At 33.7% G+C, this 20,003-nt stretch overlaps 2 protein-coding genes across 6 annotated transcripts in view; both read left to right on the plus strand.

The window, feature by feature from the left end:
• Positions 1-20,003, plus strand: part of LOC125828795 (chloride channel protein CLC-c-like) — a 1,181,495-nt gene that overhangs the window by 976,009 nt on the left and 185,483 nt on the right. The window lies entirely within an intron of this gene.
• LOC125828789 (phytochrome A) lies at positions 13,709-19,800 on the plus strand. 3 transcript variants are annotated; one of them, XM_049508110.1, is made up of 5 exons: positions 13,709-13,817; positions 14,684-16,751; positions 17,024-17,840; positions 18,174-18,464; positions 19,413-19,800. In XM_049508110.1, the coding sequence occupies exons 2-5, from the start codon at positions 14,696-14,698 to the stop codon at positions 19,618-19,620; spliced, it is 3,372 nt and encodes a 1,123-aa protein (XP_049364067.1). In that variant the 5' UTR covers positions 13,709-13,817; positions 14,684-14,695; the 3' UTR covers positions 19,621-19,800. The 3 variants fall into 3 exon arrangements, with proteins under 3 accessions (XP_049364067.1, XP_049364066.1, XP_049364068.1); XM_049508109.1 differs by lacking the exon at positions 13,709-13,817 and adding an exon at positions 13,898-14,105; XM_049508111.1 differs by lacking the exon at positions 13,709-13,817 and adding an exon at positions 14,448-14,495.

Genomic DNA, 20,003 nt, shown 5'->3' on the forward strand with positions numbered 1-20,003 from the left:
TGTAATCCTCATCGCCGGTCCTTGTTGATTCGATCTCGACCTCATGAGTTGGGTATAATTTTTGAAATTAAATTTAGACTTTATCATTATTTTACATACGACCATATATGCCCTAAAAATCAGATATAGTTGAACGTTTATCAAAGGCATATCATGATGTATTGTAGCATATTCTACACATATTGAGGATAAATGTCTATCAAGTATTGAACTGAAATGTGGTCAAAATATGTTCAATATGTGGTCACATGCATATCGATAGAGTCCACTACACTACGACCATTTTTAGTAAAACAATCATATATATCCTTGTAAGTACAATTAACGATCAGTTTTATGCATTGGGAAGTAGACTCAAAGTCCTTTAATTTAATAGATAGTGCATCACGTAACTCTTCATATTGTAGGAGATATCCTAGTTTGAAGTTGAACCTTTTGTGAGCTTATATAAACACTTAAGCAATGCGGAAGCCTTAAACTCAACTGTGATGGACAATGTTAGAGTTCTTACTGTTTATGAAGTCACTCACGGTGCGTAAATCACTTCACAAGACATTTAAACGACTACATTTTGAGAAAATTTACTCTACAAAGAAAATCGATTGTGAAGCAATTCACGATCTGCAAGTCCCTTCGCAAAAAACATCAGAAGTATAATTGATAGAAGACAACCTTGAAAGAACTCCTCCTTAGTTGTAGATACAATCGTACATTCAATTCATTGTTAGTGAATTGTTGCACCACTCTAATCTTGAGAAATGCTTAGCTTATTATATACTTTTTTTGTCATTGGATAAACTGATTAATTGCACTAAAAGTGCATGTCATTGTAATGGCTTCAAAATTGGTTGTTAATAAAGGCAGGAAAGCAATGTCCGAAAAAGTCACAAATGAAACATGGTCAAACATAATTTCAACTATTCATAACGGAAAATGGTCATATCTACCTTTGTATTTTCCCAAAAAGGGTTATATTTGCTATTCGCCATACTTTTTTGATATATTTGTTCTTGTCATTAAACTTAAGCCACATATTTTCCTTTAGACAGTTAAGTCTCAATTTCCACTTTTATCATCCCATGTGGTGCCTTTGTGGCACACCTACATTGATATATATATATATATATATATATATATATATATATATATATGTATTATTTTTAAAATTTCCTTCTAATTTAATTATTATACCCAACTCAATATTATACCCACCCATTTATCATATAATAAAACCCAACTCCTAATATTTCATTATGACTGACTAACATCTTTGACAGAAATAGAGCTATTATGAGTGGATTGAGATTCTCTTACTCCATTTTGCTGTTGAAAGAACTTTTGTTGGACAAACCAGAAGCATTTAGGGGAATAATGTTGTTTTAGTTTCTTCATGTCTTTCATCAATTAGGATTTATAAATGGAGCTAAGGGTCTGACACTGGTATCCTTATAAAACATGACAACTTAAATCATCCATAATCCATAATAATTAAATTAAGAGGATATTTAAAGTAGAATAAATCTCTATATATATATATAGGCGTGCCACGTAGGATGATAAAAGTAGAAACATAAGACTTAACTGTTCAAATATAAATATGTGCATAAATTTAGATAGAAAATACAAATATATCAAGAAGAGTAGTATGATGAAAGTCAAATATAACCATTTTCTGAGAGTATAAGCACAATTATGACCATTTTCCATATTTATACAAAGTCAAAAACAACCTTAATTAAATTTATTACCAAACTCAACTTCAATTTTCGAATATAATTTCTTTAAGAAAAATCTACAATGAAACATAATCAAAACACCCAAAATTTTGGGCGTGTTTGGCATGAAGGAAAAGGTTTTCCTAGAAAATATTTTCTTGGAAAACAAGTGGATTAGAACTTATTTTCTCATGATTGGTTGGTGAGAAGGAAATATTTTTTGAAAATATTTTTTAATGTTTGGTTGGTGAATAAAAAATATTTTTCAAAAAATATCTTTTATTTTTGGCTTGAGACTAAAAAACTCTTTAGGAAAATAATTTTTTATCCGTAAATCAACCCCCATAATTGATCTAGGACATGACCCCGACACCCAAACTAGGACAAGACCAATGACCGTTCCAAAATTTGACCCTGAGATTTGACCCAGGACCTGACCTAGGAAAAAAAAATCAAAAACAATCTTTTATCCGAAAATCAACCCCCATAATTGATCTAGGACCTGACCCCGACACCCAAACTAGGACAAGACCAATGACCGTTCCAAAATTCGACCCTGAGATTTGACCCAGGACCTGACCTAGAAATAAAAAATTCAAAAACAATTTTTTTAAAAAATAATTTGACAGGGTTGCAGGGATGGCGGCTGCAGGGGATGGAGGCGGGGGTGACATAGAAAATGATTATTTTTTTTAATTTGAAAATTTTTCTTTAACAATTTTTTTTTGATGGGGTGGCTTGGGTGGGGGGTTGACGCAAAATATGAAAAAAATTAAATTTGAAATATTTCCCAAAAAAAAATATTTTCCTGGGTGGGGGGGGGGGGGGTGATGTAAAAATGATTTTTTAAAAAATTTGAAATATTTTCTAAAAACATTTTTAAAAAATGACAATGATGGCATGGGTGAGGGGATGGGTTTGGCATAAAAATGAATTTTTAAAGAAATTAGAGATATATTTCAAAAAACAATTAAAAAAAAAAATTGACGGGGTGGCCTGGGTGGGGGGAGAGGTACGGGGTGGCGTAAAAATGAAAAAAAAATTGAAATATTTCTCAAATACAATTTTTTCTTAATTTTTTTTTTTTTGACCGAAAGAACCTGAGTGGAGGTGGCGGGGGAGGGGGAGGGGTAAGGGGTAAGGAGTGACGTAAAAATGAAATTTTTTTTGAATATTTTTCAAAAACAATTTCTTTAAAAGAAAAAAATTGATAGGAATGACCTAGGTGGGGTAGGGAGAGAGTAGGAGTGGGGATGGCGTAAAAAATGTTTTTTTAAAAAATTTGAAATATTTCCCAAAAGAAATTGATGGGGTGGTGGGGGAAGGGGGTGGCCTTTTTTTTTTGGGGGGAGGGGGGGGGGAGGTGCGGGGAGTGACGTAAAAAATTTTAAAAAATTAAATGTGAAATATTTTTCAAAAGCAAATTTTTTTTGGGTAGGGATTGGATGAGGTAAAAAAAATCTTATATTTTAATTATTTTTCAAAACTAATTTTAATTTTTTTTTAATTGTTTTTTGTTTGGGGGAAGGCTGGAAGAATTTTTATTTGGAAGAGACGTCATTTTCTTTATATTTTGAGGAAAATGAATAGATTTGCAAAACATTTTCTAAATATTTAAGCAAAAAGGCTATACCAAAGACACTTTCAAGTGTAATGGTTGGGCAAGAAAAGGAGAAAACGTTGTAAAGGTCAAAAGAGTAGTCAAAGAGGGTCATAAAAATGTTACAACAAATAAAAGATGCCTATCTAATTTAGAGTCGGATGAGTGTTCAATTTTGTTAGAATGTTGATTTTACATAGAGAGCAATAAAAGTTTATTCAATGGTGACAAAACATGTTAGGTAAGTCACCGGGTAAATGTGGGAGAGTCAGATTCACCTCAGTTTTCCCAGAAACGCCAAAAACTATTTGATTATATGAATCTAGTTCCATATTTTCCGGTACCAGCTCATTTACTTAGTCTCCTAGTCCTTAATTCTCTCAAATTTTGGAGGCCAAGAAGCTTATGAGGTTGGCCGCCCAAGGCTTATAAGGCGTTTTTGGGTGGAAGGCCTTTTACTCACTACCGGTCGTAGGGTCTATGTGCCTAAGTTCAGGTCCATCAAGCGGCGAATCATTAAGGAAAGTTGTTGACACCCAATTTTGGACATCCACAATATAGATTAATCATCGAGCTTCTTCAATTTTAAACGATTTAAAATAATTAGTTTATAAAAAATAAAGTTAAAAAAAAAAAAAATATATATATATATATATATATATAGTTTGCAAGTTTTTTTTAAATAGTTTTGTCACTTTTTATAAATTTTAGATAATATATAGGTTTTACATAAATATGTATATAATTACCATATTTTATTAATATCCAAAAATCGTCTAAAAAAAAAGTGTGTTTTAATTAAATATTCAATTAAATCAATTTGGTTTAAAGTATACTTATAAATTCTTTAGTTCATTAGTTTAATTATTCTTATTTTATGAAAATTGCATTTTATTAATTTACGTTCTTTAAGCTTTGGCTGTAGTTTAAGTTAATTAGTTTATAATCGGATTAATTATTTTATTTCGTTAATATTAAGAAGCTCGTTAATTAATTTATATCAATTCATCTTATTTAGTTTTAGCCAAATTCACCAATTAAATTTAATTTGGCTAACTTCTTAATTTTCATTGGCCAACTTTGAGATCCATTTGTTTATTTCTTAAAATCCAAATATAACCAAAAGTTTGCTCTTTGATTGGGCCAAATTTAAGATCAAATTTGGCCCAAATTCCACTCCATTCTCAAAACCCACTTAACAGCCCAACCCCTTGGTCCATTTTCCCTCATTTCATTTTAATTTCCAGCAAATTCCAGCAACAATAACCCATTCCCAGCCCACTCTTTATCCCCTTTAACCCAGCCCATCTTGAGCCGACCCAACCCTTTTTTCCTTTGTAATTTCAACACATACAACAACAATACAATGACAGAGACCCACCCCTGCACATCTCCTTCTTCTTCTACGCGAATCTACCAGTCCAGTAGCACACGTGATCCAGAACAGTCCAGCAACGCGACTGGACAGAACGCGTGAACGATGCAAGCAACCCCGTACGCGTCTTCTTCTCCCTCACGCGTCAACAAACATCAACTCCCACAGCTTCCTCTGCAACAGCCGCCCCTTGATCTTTTCATCCGGATTTTAGGGGGATTTCGTTTGAAATTTTGTACAAAGAATAGTTCTTCCCATCCTTGGGAAGAAAAATTTGAATTTGGGGGAGTCGATTGGAATTCCTATTCTACCCTTACCCTTTTCGATTTCCACCCCCCAAGAATTGAATCCCAATTTTTTCCCATCTATTTAAACCTCTTTATTTCACTGGAGAAAGGAGGAGACGAAGAAAAAAAAGGAACCCATTTTTTCAGATTACCTAATATCACCTAAAAAAATATAGATATTTTGGACATTAAGAACGACTCAAATAAGCTTTATCGGAATCGAGGCTTTTGGTTTCTGGAATTCGGAGGATTCTTCAACGAAACTTTATTGTGGTAGTGGGGGTTGCTTCATAGTCAAGCTCATCATCCCAGTCCCTGCCCCGGAAAAGGTAAACTTTTATCGTCTTATATAAATCATTGTATATTCTCGATGTAGTGATTACTTTGATATTAATTTGATATTATTGTTAGCGGATTACTCTGTTTTACCTTATGATTGAGCAGTTCGAGTATTTTCTTTCATAAGTTTGTTTTTTTTTCTAAAAGTATGCGAATCTCCATTGGATCAATTTTGTCTCAATTTTGGCATTTAAAAAGTCGGTATTTGTATGTTATTTGTGATTTTCTCGTATGGGAGTTGCTATTGTTTTGAGTTTATTCGTTGTCCCCGTTTCATAGAATCTGTCTTGCCTAGCCTCGAGTTGGTTTTTACCTTCTATTCATATGTTAGTTTAAGTTTGGAAATTAGCTAGTCGTTCATATAACCGAATGCCTCTCATTTTGCATATGATTCATGTTTTATCTATCTACTTTACATTGTGATAAGAGCAACCTGGAATATATGTTTGAGAAGATAAATATATGTCTCCATATTTTTCGAATCGGCTGGTCATTTACTATTTTAGTTCAAAATACTTCAGCTTTAAAAATTGAATAACTTGGATCCTTGTATCTAATAAGGCTATTCTACCCTCGTCACGTGCTTACTGCCTCATTGATTAGCTTCTCCGTTTTGAATATTCATGCCCATTAGTCTAATATTTGTGATATGTGGGTTAATGTGCATATTTTGGTTTTAGTTTGCACAGATGTTTAGTGATAAGTATCTATAAATATATATATTTCTTATAATGACTAATGTTGTACTTATACTCAAGAATAAGTATCCAGGTGCTTAGATATGTTATTAAGGGATTTTATTTTATTTTTTGTTTTATGTGAATTTTTATTTTTTTTTCTTTCTTTTGGTTACTAATTGAATGGCATACTCCACGGGTGGGTAATATCATTTTGCTCCAAGGGAGATATATATTATGATCTTGCTTTGTTTGAATTTTTGTTGTTATAGTGTTGAGTTCTAGTTTTATATTTTTAGGAGTTGTGATTCATTTCCACCAAAAAAAATTTTAGCTGGCTAACTCTTGTTTTTGTTTCCTCTGTATGGCATCATCGGATGAGTTCACTGAACTCTTCTCCAACCCCTTTGCATATGAAACGGGCCACTTAGGCCCCCAAAGCTTTTTCAAGTCATCTCCTTTGTTGCCAAGTCCGGAATGGAAAACAAATATATGAATTCCGAATTGAGAGTAAAATACAGGGCTGAGGCGAAACACAGGTGTTTGGAAGCAAGAAATACATGAAAAGGGCTGATATACATGCCGATATACACTGATATACATCAAGTGTATACAAAAACGGGATTGAGTAAAATTCCCAAAAACAGTAGCGAATTTGGCCCAAGAAAGGCCCAAATTCAATTTCTCCCTTACGCTTTAATTATTTAATTGCGATTACTTATTATTTGTTGTTTAACTCTAACTTTAGAATTTTTAATTAACTTAGTTGAATTCCCCAAAAGATGACCATATTCTTTATGTTAGTTTCTTTAAAAATAATTCATTTTATCAACTCTTATACTTATTCAAATATTTTTTTTAGTCAAAATTTTCACATATCTTTATTTAGATTAAAATAATTTCTTGGTTTATCTACCAAGTTGGTTCGAATTATTATTTCTAAAAAATAAAAATAAAAATGACGTAAATAATTTCAATTAATCTAATTTTGTTAAAATCCTAATTGACCAAGTTGTTTCAATTAAGATCCTATTTTCTAAAAAATTAAAAATTATTCTTTATTGAACTATTTTTATCAAAGTTAATCGAATATCGTAAAATATTATATATTTTTTTATGTTAAATCATTTTTGTAAATTTTTAAAGACGCGTTCTTTAAGGATCTTCTTCATTTAAATCATTTTTTTTACTCATTGCAAAATTGTTCTAAGTTAAAGTATTTTTTTTTCTTTTTCTTTTTCTAATAAACTTTAAAAAATGTTAGTCATAACCTTTTTCATTGATTAATAATAATGATAATAATAATTTTTTTTTAAAAAGTGTACTTGCTTAAGTCGTTTTCTCAAAAAAGGTTAGTCAATTAATAAGAAATGATTTTCATGTTTTAATTTATTAAATTGGTTTAAAATGAATTAAATAAATTCTAATTAATCTAGTTTTATTAATATTCCAATCACTTGTATTTCAAGACAAATATTTCATTTTGAATCCCTTTTCTCTAAAAATAAAATAAAATAAAATGTGTCATTTATTTATTTTTTTTTTATTTTTATTTTATTTTTTATTTTTTTTTTAAAAAAGATTAACCAAATATTGTAAGTTATTCCTTTTATGTTAAATAACTTTTTCTAAAAAATAGTCAAAATATATTTTAGTCAAGTCGCAGGTCAACCGCATGTTAGCGGGCATTTCGAATGCTTAAATCCTTCTCGAAGTGTAAATTGAACCCCGAACCTTCTTTGGTATTTTCAAATGATTTTTTTCTGTTTAAATCTTTGAAAATTATAAGTTTTCTTGATTTCTTAAAAAAATTGAGTGGCGACTCTTCCTAAGTATTTCTCAAATTGTTTTATACTTGGAACATTTCAAAAAGTGATTTTTCTAAATGTTAGAAAAATTACGACACAACAAAAGTCATGACACACTGTGGGCTACGCATCCGGGGTAGCGACATACGAAGGCGCTGATTGAAGCAGTTTATTATTGGCCACACATGCGGGGATGACATCGAGTGCTATGTGCAAGACTTGTCTTGTGTGCCAACAAGACAAGATGGAGCAAAGGCAACCGGGAGGACTACTGGAGCCACTACCCATAGTAGAACGCCCATGGGAAAGTTTGACCATGGACTTCATCACTTCCTTACCTAAGTCCGACGGATATGGAACAATCATGGTCGTGGTGGATGATTTTCGAAGTATGCTACCTTCATGCCCGCCACCGCCGGTTGCACCGCTAAGGAGGTTTCTCGATTATTTTTCAAGAACATAGTGAAGTATTGGGGACTACCGAGGCATATCATCAGTGATCGAGACCCCCGCTTCACTAGGAACTTCTGGAGGGAACTATTTGAGATACTTGGCATGGAGCTTCACTTCTCCACAAGTTTTCACCCGCAGACCGACGACCAAACTGAGCGCGTTAACGCCCTATTGGAGTGATATCTTAGGCTCTATGTTAGTGCGCATCAGAAGTACTGGGCTAGACTCCTTGACATGGCACAATTCTCTTACAATTTGCAAAGGAGTGAGTCCACCGGGCGCACCCCATTCTAGTTGGCGATTGGCCAACAACCTTAAACTCCACATTTTTTACAAGCCGCTTTTTAGGGAAAAAGTTTGGGAGCCTACCATATTGCCAAGGGATGGGAGGAACAACTCAACACCGCCAAGTCCTACTTGGACAAGGCAGCCCGAAAGATGAAGAAATTCGCGGACCGCAAGCGACGTCCCACAGATTACCAAGTTAGGGACATGGTCTTGGTGAAGTTTAACCCAAGACAATTTAAAGCACTAAGGGATGTTCATCAGAACTTAGTGCGAAAATACGAGGGCCCATTTAGGATCATTTCCAAGGTGGACAAGATCTCTTATAAGGTGGAGTAGCCTCCACACTTTAATATCCATCTGGTTTTCCATGCAAGCATCCTCAAGCCATGCCATGAGGACAAGGACGATCCCAGCCGAAACCAATCGAGATGGGCGCCCATAACTGTCACTGCCTCGCATGATCTAGAAATTGAGTCAATCATAGACTACTAAGCGAGAAAAAAACGAGGCAAACAAGCCAGTGCCATGTTCCTTGTTCATTGGAAGGGACAAACTCCGGAGGAGGCCACATAGGAGAGATATGAATACTTGTGGCAGTTTAAAGACCAAATTCGGGAATTCTTGCAGCAGTGCACCGCAGTCGTCGCATCAACAGGTGGGGGAGAGTGCCATGTCCCACCACTTTGGTTCTCAAATTCGGCACCGTAATAAGGGACAAGAATCTAGAGTTATGGAAAGGCTTATGGAGAACTCTAGAACTCCTTAAATATTTCAAGAAGACTTTAGAAATTTCCTAGAATTTGTAGAGAATTCTAGAAAGTAGACCAAAGTGTAAATATAGAGGGACTTGTATTGTAAATATTATTTACACAAAGGCCCCTAGGGAGTAGTATAAATAGAGGGTCTCCCATTTGCAAACTCATCACTCAAGTTGTAAAAGCATTCTCCAAGCAATACAAAGCCTTCTTCCAAAACTTCTCAAGTCTTTCTAAGTCTTTCTTGCATTCTCTTAGCGATCTTAGTTTCAAAAGGACTTACTTGAGCTTACAAGATCTTGAAAGATTAGTGAGTAAGTTGTCAAGTGCTGCAGGGAGCTGTAGTGAGACTCTAAGTTCGTGACATAAGGGTCTGTCAATGGTACCCTTGTAAAAGAGGACAATTTTTAAATCATCCATAATGCTGCTAATTCTTCCCTTTGGAGAGTATTCTCTGAGTCCTAAAATTTGTGTTGCACATTATAAATTTATTTTAATTCAAACATAATATAAATCATCTCACAAAACTAAATTATGTATACATAGGGATGACCAAAGTGGGCATGATGCACAATCCATAATAAAACCCTTGGTTTTTTCTATAAATATCAATCGTTATTTTCTCTTGGGAAAGTGACAATGAAAGAGTATTAGGAGTGGGTTTTATTATGGGGTAAATGGATGGGTATAATATTGGGTTGAGTATATTAATTAAATTAAGAGAAAATTTGAAGTAGAATGAATGTATATATCTATTAGTTATGGACACGTGTATTCCTATCAAGTATTTCAAACTTTCTAAAAAGACATGAATATTAGTACAACATATATGTGTAAGTGTTTCCAATTTGAAAGTGAAAATGCAATTTTCCATGTGAAAATATATGTTGCAACAATATAAAATAATTGCAAAAGATGCTATAATGTTACTCTTGAACAATATACTTCAGGTAGAATATTGAATAATCTTGTTGATTTATATTACTAAAATCTAAACAAAATAAAGCTCAAATACTCCATTCTTATAATATTACAACCAAAATATCCAAAAGCAAAATTGTCATCAGACCAACCATTTGAGTTTTAACACTGCAGAAAACTACCATCAATATAGATTGCTCATATTTAAGAAAATTATTAGGCTTAGTGTCTCACAAATATAAATGGAACTCTCATTTTTATTTGAAAATGAAGTTGTTAATCTCATTCATACAAATCATAGAAAAACTAAAAATAAAACAAAAAGGGTGAAAATGAACAATATATGTATGTGTTCGCAACAATATAATAGATAGACAATATAGCAATACAATTAAAATCTTTCATTCAAAGTAATAATTTTTTAGCAATCTTTATTTAAATTAATTTGAATTTAGACAATTGACATATGGATATCCGAGCATATTGCATAAATTATTCAAGTATTATCAAACTCATCGTACATTAACAAAAGTTTTGTCGATTAAGTAACACTTACAAGAACAATAACACAATGAAAAATAAAAATAAATTTCCGCAACAATGCAAAATGATACAAGAATTACATAAAAATGTGGATTGCATACCAAATTTAATTTGGACAACCATACTTTGACTCCTAAATGGAAAAGAAAACTTAAAATTATGAGCTAATAAACAAAAGATACGAAGGAATATGTCATCTCTTCTATACTACTAAGTTCAACTATTCTATTGTAAGAAAACTTCTCTTTTTCATGATTTCATCTCTTATATTTCTAACTTCAACTATTCTATTGTAAGAAAGCTAACTTCAGAATGATGTCATCTGTTCTTCTCCTCAGTTAGCTTCTTGAAGATATGTTATATCATTATCTAGGAAGAAGATTAGATAACCGTAGATGACAAAAAAGAAAAGAATATGATGATCTAGGGACAAGTAAATTGTGGCTATAATTTACTGATATTTATAGTGATATTTAACTGTCTTTTCACCTACCAAAATTCAATAATGAGACACATTGAATCATGACACATAAATTTTATTTTTGGTTTCAAAATTCAAAGAGTCACATAATTGGAAGAGTTTCAATAATGAGACACATTGAATCATGACACATAAATTTTATTTTTGGTTTCAAAATTCAAAGAGTCACAGAATTGGAAGAGTTTCAATAATGAGACACACTGAATCATGACATATAAATTTTATTTTTGATTTCAAAATTCAAAGAGTCACTGAATTGGAAGAGTTTCATACATTGTTTTGTCTTCTACTTTAATTAATTAATTAATCTAATCAATTATAATTATAATGACATAACATAAGAATTAAAGTATAGTTGTTGGGCTTCATATATATCATTATGTAATTAAAATATTAACATTTAACAAATTAAGTAACCATATGATATATGATATATAGATTAGTTTAAGTAAATTGAAGGAGAAAAATAAAAATAAATATTTTTTTTTTTTTGAAAAAATGTAACTAATTTATTTTTTTAAAAGGATTAACATAAGAATTAAAGTATAGTTGTTGGGCTTCATATATATCATTATGTAATTAAAATATTAACATTTAACAAATTAAGTAACCATATGATCTATGATATATAGATTATTTTAAGTAAATTGAAGGAGAAAAACAAAAATAAATACAATTTCTTTTTTGAAAAAATGTAACTAATTTATTATTTTTTAAAAGGATAAAAATGTCTAACAATTTTCTATGAATATTTTTTCTTTCAATATTTGACTTAACACCTTTCCACTTTTAGAATTTAGTGTAATATAATAATAATATTATATAATTACTATTTAATATTTAATTGATTAACTATTTCATAATATTTTTATTTAGTGTAGGGGTAAAATGATATTTCAACTTTTAACTTTTTTTTTCCCACCTTTAGTAATATATGATGATATAGGCGTGCTACGTAGGATGATAAAAGTAGAAACGTAAGATTTAACCATCCAAAGACAAATATGGAGGTATGGTCACTCAACTATGGACTTTTTTCTCATAAAGTCACTCAACTTTGTTTTTTTAGCTCAAAAGTCACTCAATTGTGAACTTATTTCTCAAAAAGTTACTCAAGTATGAGTTCTTTTCTCAGAAAGTCACTCAACTTTGATTTTTAACTCAAAAATAATTTAACTATGAATTTTTTAGTTGTAAAGTCACTCAACTATGAGTGTTTTACTTACAAAGTCACTCAACTTATTCAATTAATTTTTTAAAATTAAAATTTACTTAAATGAATTTTTTTATTTCTAACTAAAATTGTAAAAAGATGATCCACCTACTTAACTCGATCCGCTAAAAATAAATATAATAGTGATCCTTTTATTTACCTTTTCTCCCCAAATTTAATAGTTACGATTTATTATTTTAAGAACCTTTGAATTCTACTATATGTTTTATGATGTTTTTTCTGCACTATGTTTAGTTTGTGTTTATAGGAACATCGTTACAGTTTGAAAAAAAGTTTAAGCATAGTATACTAGCGATGTTAGATAAATTTTTAAGCATAGTATACTGTCGATGTTAGATAATTATTTAAGCATAGTATAATTGGCAGTTCATTGGATACTTATTTAATTTTAAATTTTTTTTTACTAAGAAATAAAAATTTTATGTAAGTAAATTTTAAGTTAAAAAATTTAATTGAATAGATTGAGTGACTTTTAAGTAAAACACTGTTGATATATAATCTTTGTTTGAGAGTATAAGTACAATTATAACCTTTTTCCATATTATACAAAGTCAAAAACAACTTCAATTAAATTTATGACCAAACTCGACTTCAATTTTCAAATAAAAAAAATCTACATTGAAACATAATGAAACAGCCCTAGTATAAACTGTAATGGTTGGGCAAGAAAAGGAGAAAACGTTGTAAAGGTGAAAAGAGTAGGCAAAGAGGGTCCTTTGTCATCATGAATTCAACTTTGTTAGAATGTTTTGATTTTACATAGAGAGCAATAAAACTTTATTCAATGGTGAGAAAGTACGTTAGTAATGTGGGAGAGTCAGATTCACCTCAGAAACGCCAAAACTGTTTGATTATATGAATGTAGATCCATATTTTCCCGTAGCAGCTCATTTTCTTAGTCTCAAATTCTGACACCTTTTTTTCTCTTGAAAAGATAAGGGGATGATGTCTTCACGTGATGTCCATAACTTGCTGCTAACTTGTTATTCGAGGTATGGCCTCTCTCCCCCCCCCCCCCCTCCCCCCACCCAAGTGGGTATGGTATACTCATCTCTTTTCTTTGTTTTAAAAAATGTTATAATTTAAACGATTGACATCAGAATCCTTCTAGTGAGTACTACTATTATTATATTTCCACCCACTCACGAATTATTATATATTATCCCCTACTTTGCTGCTCGTGGGTTTGTTTTTTTTTTTTTTTTTCAAAAAATTAAATATATTTTATATAGAGGTGGACGACAAATGAAGATTGAAGCTTATGCTAATTTTGGGGTGCATCAACTGACACCAAATAACTATGTTTGGAAAGGAAACAATCGGGCAATTCACTTGTTTCTAGTAAAGTCTCTTTCACTTGCTATTTATAGAGACTCGTAAACGTACTGTGTATATGAGCTTTGACAAGTGTGTGTTTAATGGTATCGATAAATCTGCTTTGACAAGTGTGTGTTTAATGGTATCGATAAATCTTTAAGAGAAATCGAAGTTGTGGTCCATTTTTTTGGGGAATTTCAGACGAGGAATAGCTGATGAGCACCAGCTTATTTGCTTCAGATTCAGACCAACTATAACAACAATTCACCTGAAACCTACTACTTTGTTGTTGCCTCTCAAAGCTTCTGAAAGGTAATTCTTTTCTCTTCAACTTTCACTAATTACTTTTCTCTGCAAATTCAACTTTCAAGGCTATATTGTATATACAGTACTATATAGGGTGATTAAAAACTTGAATTATCAATAGGCTGTGATTAGTTTGTTAATCCAGCTAAAACAACTATTAGCTTACTGTGCTATGCCTATTTGTCTGCATCTTCTAGTTTCTTAGTTATATAGTTGAATTATCTAGGGCTAATTTGTGGATCCGGTAACTTACTCGGTTAAACTCTTTTTAGTTTTTTTTTTTTTAAACATATCATCCTCCCTCCTGTTGAAGTGGGGAGGGGATGGGCTCTATTCTTCAGTGGATGGAAAATGTTATGCTGCAAATAGTGATTTGATGTTTCATATTGATGAAAGGTAGAGCCTTTACAATAAATCATACATGTGTTTGTTCTAGTTCTACTATGTTTGTTGATATAAAAAAGTTAAAAACTCTGTTATAATGTCTTTGACAGTGTCGGATGTTTACAGTTGCTATTTCAACTTTGTAGCTTTAATGTATAATGTTAATCATCTGTAGTAATTATTTTGTATGTTCTATTTAGATTTGAGTCGAAATGTCGTCTTCAAGACCTAGCCAATCCTCCACCACTTCATCAAGATCAAAGCACAGTGCTAGGATCATTGCACAGACCTCTATTGATGCAAAGTTGCATGCAGACTTTGAGGAGTCAGGTGATTCCTTTGACTATTCAAGCTCGGTGAGGGTTACAAATGTAGCTGAGGGTGAGCAAAGGCCGAAGTCAGACAAAGTTACCACCGCTTACCTTCATCAGATCCAAAAGGGCAAGTTTATCCAGCCATTTGGTTGTCTGTTAGCCCTGGATGAGAAAACATTAAAGGTCATAGCATTCAGTGAGAATGCCCCTGAAATGCTGACCATGGTTAGCCATGCTGTTCCAAGTGTTGGTGAGCATCCAGTTCTTGGCATCGGGACTGATATCAGAACGATCTTCACTGGTCCAAGTGGCGCAGCATTGCAGAAAGCCTTGGGGTTTGGGGAGGTTTCTCTGTTAAATCCTGTCCTTGTTCACTGCAAAAATTCTGGGAAGCCATTTTATGCAATTGTTCATAGGGTTACAGGTAGCTTAATCATTGATTTTGAGCCTGTGAAGCCCTATGAAGTTCCCATGACTGCTGCAGGGGCCCTGCAGTCATATAAACTTGCAGCCAAAGCCATTACTCGCTTGCAGTCCTTGCCCAGTGGCAGTATGGAAAGACTTTGTGACACAATGGTTCAGGAGGTTTTTGAACTCACAGGTTATGACAGGGTGATGGGATATAAGTTTCACGATGATGATCATGGAGAGGTGGTGTCTGAGATCACAAAGCCTGGCCTCGAGCCTTACCTTGGTTTACATTATCCTGCTACGGATATTCCACAGGCTGCACGGTTTTTGTTTATGAAGAATAAGGTCCGAATGATTTGTGATTGCCGAGCAAAACATGTGAAGGTAGTCCAAGATGAGAAGCTTCCATTTGACTTAACATTGTGCGGCTCTACTCTTAGGGCCCCTCACTACTGCCATTTACAGTATATGGAGAATATGAATTCAATTGCATCACTTGTAATGGCAGTTGTGGTCAATGACGGGGATGAAGAAGGAGAAAGCTCTGATTCTTCACAATCTCAAAAAAGAAAAAGGCTATGGGGCCTGGTTGTTTGCCACAACACGACCCCAAGGTTCGTCCCCTTTCCACTGAGGTATGCATGTGAGTTTCTTGCACAAGTCTTTGCCATACACGTTAACAAGGAACTGGAATTGGAAAATCAATTCCTTGAGAAAAATATTCTGCGTACTCAGACTCTCTTGTGTGATATGCTGATGCGAGATGCTCCCCTAGGTATCGTGTCACAGAGCCCCAACATTATGGATCTCATCAAATGTGATGGTGCTGCTTTGCTCTATAAGAATAAGATACATCGATTAGGAATGAACCCAAGTGACTTTCAGCTGCATGATATAGTATCATGGCTTTGTGAGTATCATACAGATTCCACAGGCTTGAGTACAGATAGCTTGTATGATGCTGGGTTTCCTGGGGCTCTTGCTCTTGGTGATGCAGTCTGTGGTATGGCAGCTGTAAGAATATCTGATAAGGACTGGCTGTTCTGGTACAGGTCACACACTGCTGCTGAAGTTAGATGGGGTGGTGCAAAGCATGAACCTGGTGAGAAGGATGATGGCAGGAAAATGCATCCTAGGTCATCATTCAAAGCATTCCTGGAAGTTGTCAAGACAAGGAGTATACCCTGGAAGGACTATGAGATGGATGCAATCCACTCCTTGCAGCTCATACTAAGAAATGCTTTCAAGGATGCTGATGCTGTGAATTCTAATACAATTTCCATCCATACGAAGCTTAATGATCTAAAGATTGATGGAATGCAGGAACTTGAAGCAGTGACAGCTGAAATGGTCCGCTTAATTGAAACAGCTTCAGTTCCTATATTCGCAGTTGATGTTGATGGGCAGGTTAATGGATGGAACACAAAAGTTGCTGAATTAACTGGTCTTCCTGTTGATGAAGCAATTGGGAAGCATCTGCTCACTCTCGTGGAGGATTCATCAGTTGATACCGTGAATAAGATGTTGGAATTAGCATTGCAGGGTACGTATCTTTGTGCATTCCCCCCTCTGTGTTATGTTGATGTTATGACTCTTTTCGTGAAGATTGATTTTCTACACTATTTAATTTTTTTGAATATTATTAATGATTTTTGTCTATCCATTCAGTTAAATGGATTATGTACCAAAAAAGATTAATTTTCCACACTAATTAATTATTTTGAATATGATTAGTTCACATGATTTTTGTCCATCCATTCAATTACATGAATTATGTACCGAGGATTTAACTGAATACACCATTCCTTTAACCAGGGAAAGAGGAAAGAAATGTAGAGTTTGAAATAAAAACACATGGGCCGTCGAGGGATTCTAGTCCAATCAGCTTAATCGTGAATGCATGTGCAAGCAAAGATGTTCGGGATAGTGTTGTGGGTGTGTGTTTTATTGCTCAGGATATAACTGGACAAAAAAGTATCATGGACAAGTTCACCCGAATCGAAGGTGACTATAGAGCGATTATCCAAAATCCTCACCCATTGATCCCACCAATATTTGGCACTGATCAATTTGGCTGGTGTTCTGAATGGAACTCTGCGATGACCAAGTTAACTGGATGGCGGCGTGATGATGTTATGGATAAAATGCTGCTAGGGGAGGTTTTTGGGACACAGGCAGCTTGCTGCCGTCTCAAGAATCAAGAAGCTTTTGTGAATTTCGGAGTTATACTAAACAATGCTATCACTGGTCAAGAATCTGAGAAGATTCCTTTTGGTTTCTTTGCACGTTACGGGAAATATGTGGAGTGCTTACTCTGTGTGAGCAAAAGGTTAGATAAAGAGGGTGCAGTCACGGGACTCTTTTGTTTCCTGCAGCTTGCAAGCCATGAGTTGCAACAAGCTCTTCATGTTCAACGATTATCAGAACAAACTGCATTGAAAAGGTTGAAAGTATTAGCTTACATAAGGAGGCAAATTAGGAATCCTCTTTCTGGGATTATATTCTCTCGGAAGATGCTAGAGGGGACTAGCTTGGGCGAAGAGCAGAAAAATATACTGCATACAAGTGCACAGTGTCAGCGTCAGCTCAACAAAATTCTTGATGATACAGATCTTGATAGCATCATAGAGGGGTACGCTGCACCATTTTATCATATATTATGTGTTTTAGTTTCAATACCCTGAGTTCCTTTCCGTTCATCCTTTTTTAGTTAACACTTGATCAAGGTATGATGATTTTGTAGCAACAGGTAAATTCTTGGATTTGATCTATGCAAGAATGGATACCTTTTGCAGTATAAGTGTTGTTCTTGGAGTATAGTTTTGTGCATTTGATACGATATTAAGTTTTCTTTGCTGGATTATGGCTTTCTTGTCCAATATTTATTGTTTTTAGTTTTATGTTTATCACTTTAAATGATTTTCTACACTGTAATATTTTTGCTCTTCCTCTAATCTCTTACCAGTTATTTGGATCTGGAGATGCTCGAGTTTAAGCTACATGAGGTATTGGTAGCATCCATAAGTCAAGTCATGATGAAGAGCAATGGAAAGAATATAATGATCTCGAATGACATGGTTGAAGATCTTCTTAATGAAACTTTATATGGAGATAGTCCGAGACTTCAACAAGTCCTAGCTAACTTTTTGTTAGTATCTGTGAACTCTACACCAAGTGGTGGCCAGCTTAGTATTTCAGGCAAGCTAACTAAAGATCGCATAGGAGAATCTGTTCAGCTTGCTCTCTTGGAATTCAGGTAAATCCATATGACAGAAAAATCAGAAGTTTTTTTTTTTTACCTTGACCAGATATCTGCTGTCCAAGTTAGCATCTCCCGCGAAAACATAAAAGGTTGAGGGTTGTCTACACAATCCATTGACATCTAAGCATTTCAAAATCGTAAGCTTAAAAACTAACCAGTATCTCTCTCAATACCTGTGATTGATATGTTATTTCTGTCCTCAGTAATTTTTGTTTGATAGTGTATTTATTCTCTATCAAATTAGGGACATAAAAGTTTTACTTGAACTCCAATGTCTCAATGTGTTTGAAGTCCTTATATTGCCATAGCATTTGATCCTTGACAGTTGAAGCTGCTACTTCCTTGTCTTCTCTCCATTTATTTTGTAAACATTGATTGCAAAATTGCTAGTTTAATTACAAAATAAATTCTAATTCTATATTTTTCACAATTTTTAATAAAATTGTTCTGTTGGCCTAAACATCCTTCACTCACTATTTTATTAGAGAGCCGAGTATCTGAGTAGGACTTCTCAAATTCAAAGAGAAGTGTAATATGCTCTCCTACTGTTTCAAGCTTATTCCTATTCATTCTTTGGACAAACGAAAAATCAACCTTCAGCGTTGAGGTGTTAGTGTTGAGTTTTCCATCTAGTAATTTGAACATAAAATAACCCCAGATAGCAATTAGAGTCTAGAGATTGATGAGACCAGCCTTAAAAAAATTATGTTAAACAAATGAAAATCATACTTCTCTCAGAAAGCTTTCTGTTGGCATATGTGGAATGGTCTTGTCCTCTATTTATTCAAGTGGCAGGAGTGTGTTCTTTCTTCATTCAGCCAAGACGTGTTCATGTGGTGATTGAGTTTTAAGGCTAAACAGATGAATTTAAATAATGACAAGAATCAGCACCATCTGTTACTTGTACATGGCTGACCAGGAGAATGACACTTACCATTGCAGGATAAGACATACAGGGGGTGGAGTGCCAGAAGAATTGCTTAGCCAAATGTTTGGTAGTGAAGCCGATGCATCTGAAGAAGGGATCAGCTTACTTGTCAGCAGAAAACTGGTCAAGCTGATGAATGGGGAAGTTCAGTACCTAAGAGAGGCGGGGCGATCAACTTTCATTATATCCGTTGAACTTGCAGTGGCTACCAAATCAAGCTGATGATTTCAGGACCCTCTTAAGGTCCTAAACTAATTCTGCAGGTCTGTATAATGGAGGAGGATTTCAAGTTAAAAGTGTTTTATGATTTCCCCCGTGTTGTGCTCGTTCTTGTCATTGTCCCTCCTCTTTGTTACATTGTTTGCCTTTGGTTTTTGAAAGTCACTTGAACAATTGCATCTTCATCATTTCAACATTTCAGTTTCATTAGAATCCTGATCTCACATGTCAAAATGCTCAACTTTTTATCACTTGAGTACCAGAATTCAAGATTTGATATTCCTAAGATATTATCTTTCCTTAGAAATTCAATAATGGGTTGCTTGGGCTGATTTAAGATGGGTTGAATAAATAACTGGATCATTGTCTCACCTTGCTAATAGTCT

Source organism: Solanum verrucosum, unplaced genomic scaffold, assembly GCF_900185275.1.
Source record: "Solanum verrucosum unplaced genomic scaffold, falcon-dt-bn FXZP01000198.1, whole genome shotgun sequence".
Lineage (NCBI taxonomy): Eukaryota > Viridiplantae > Streptophyta > Magnoliopsida > Solanales > Solanaceae > Solanum > Solanum verrucosum.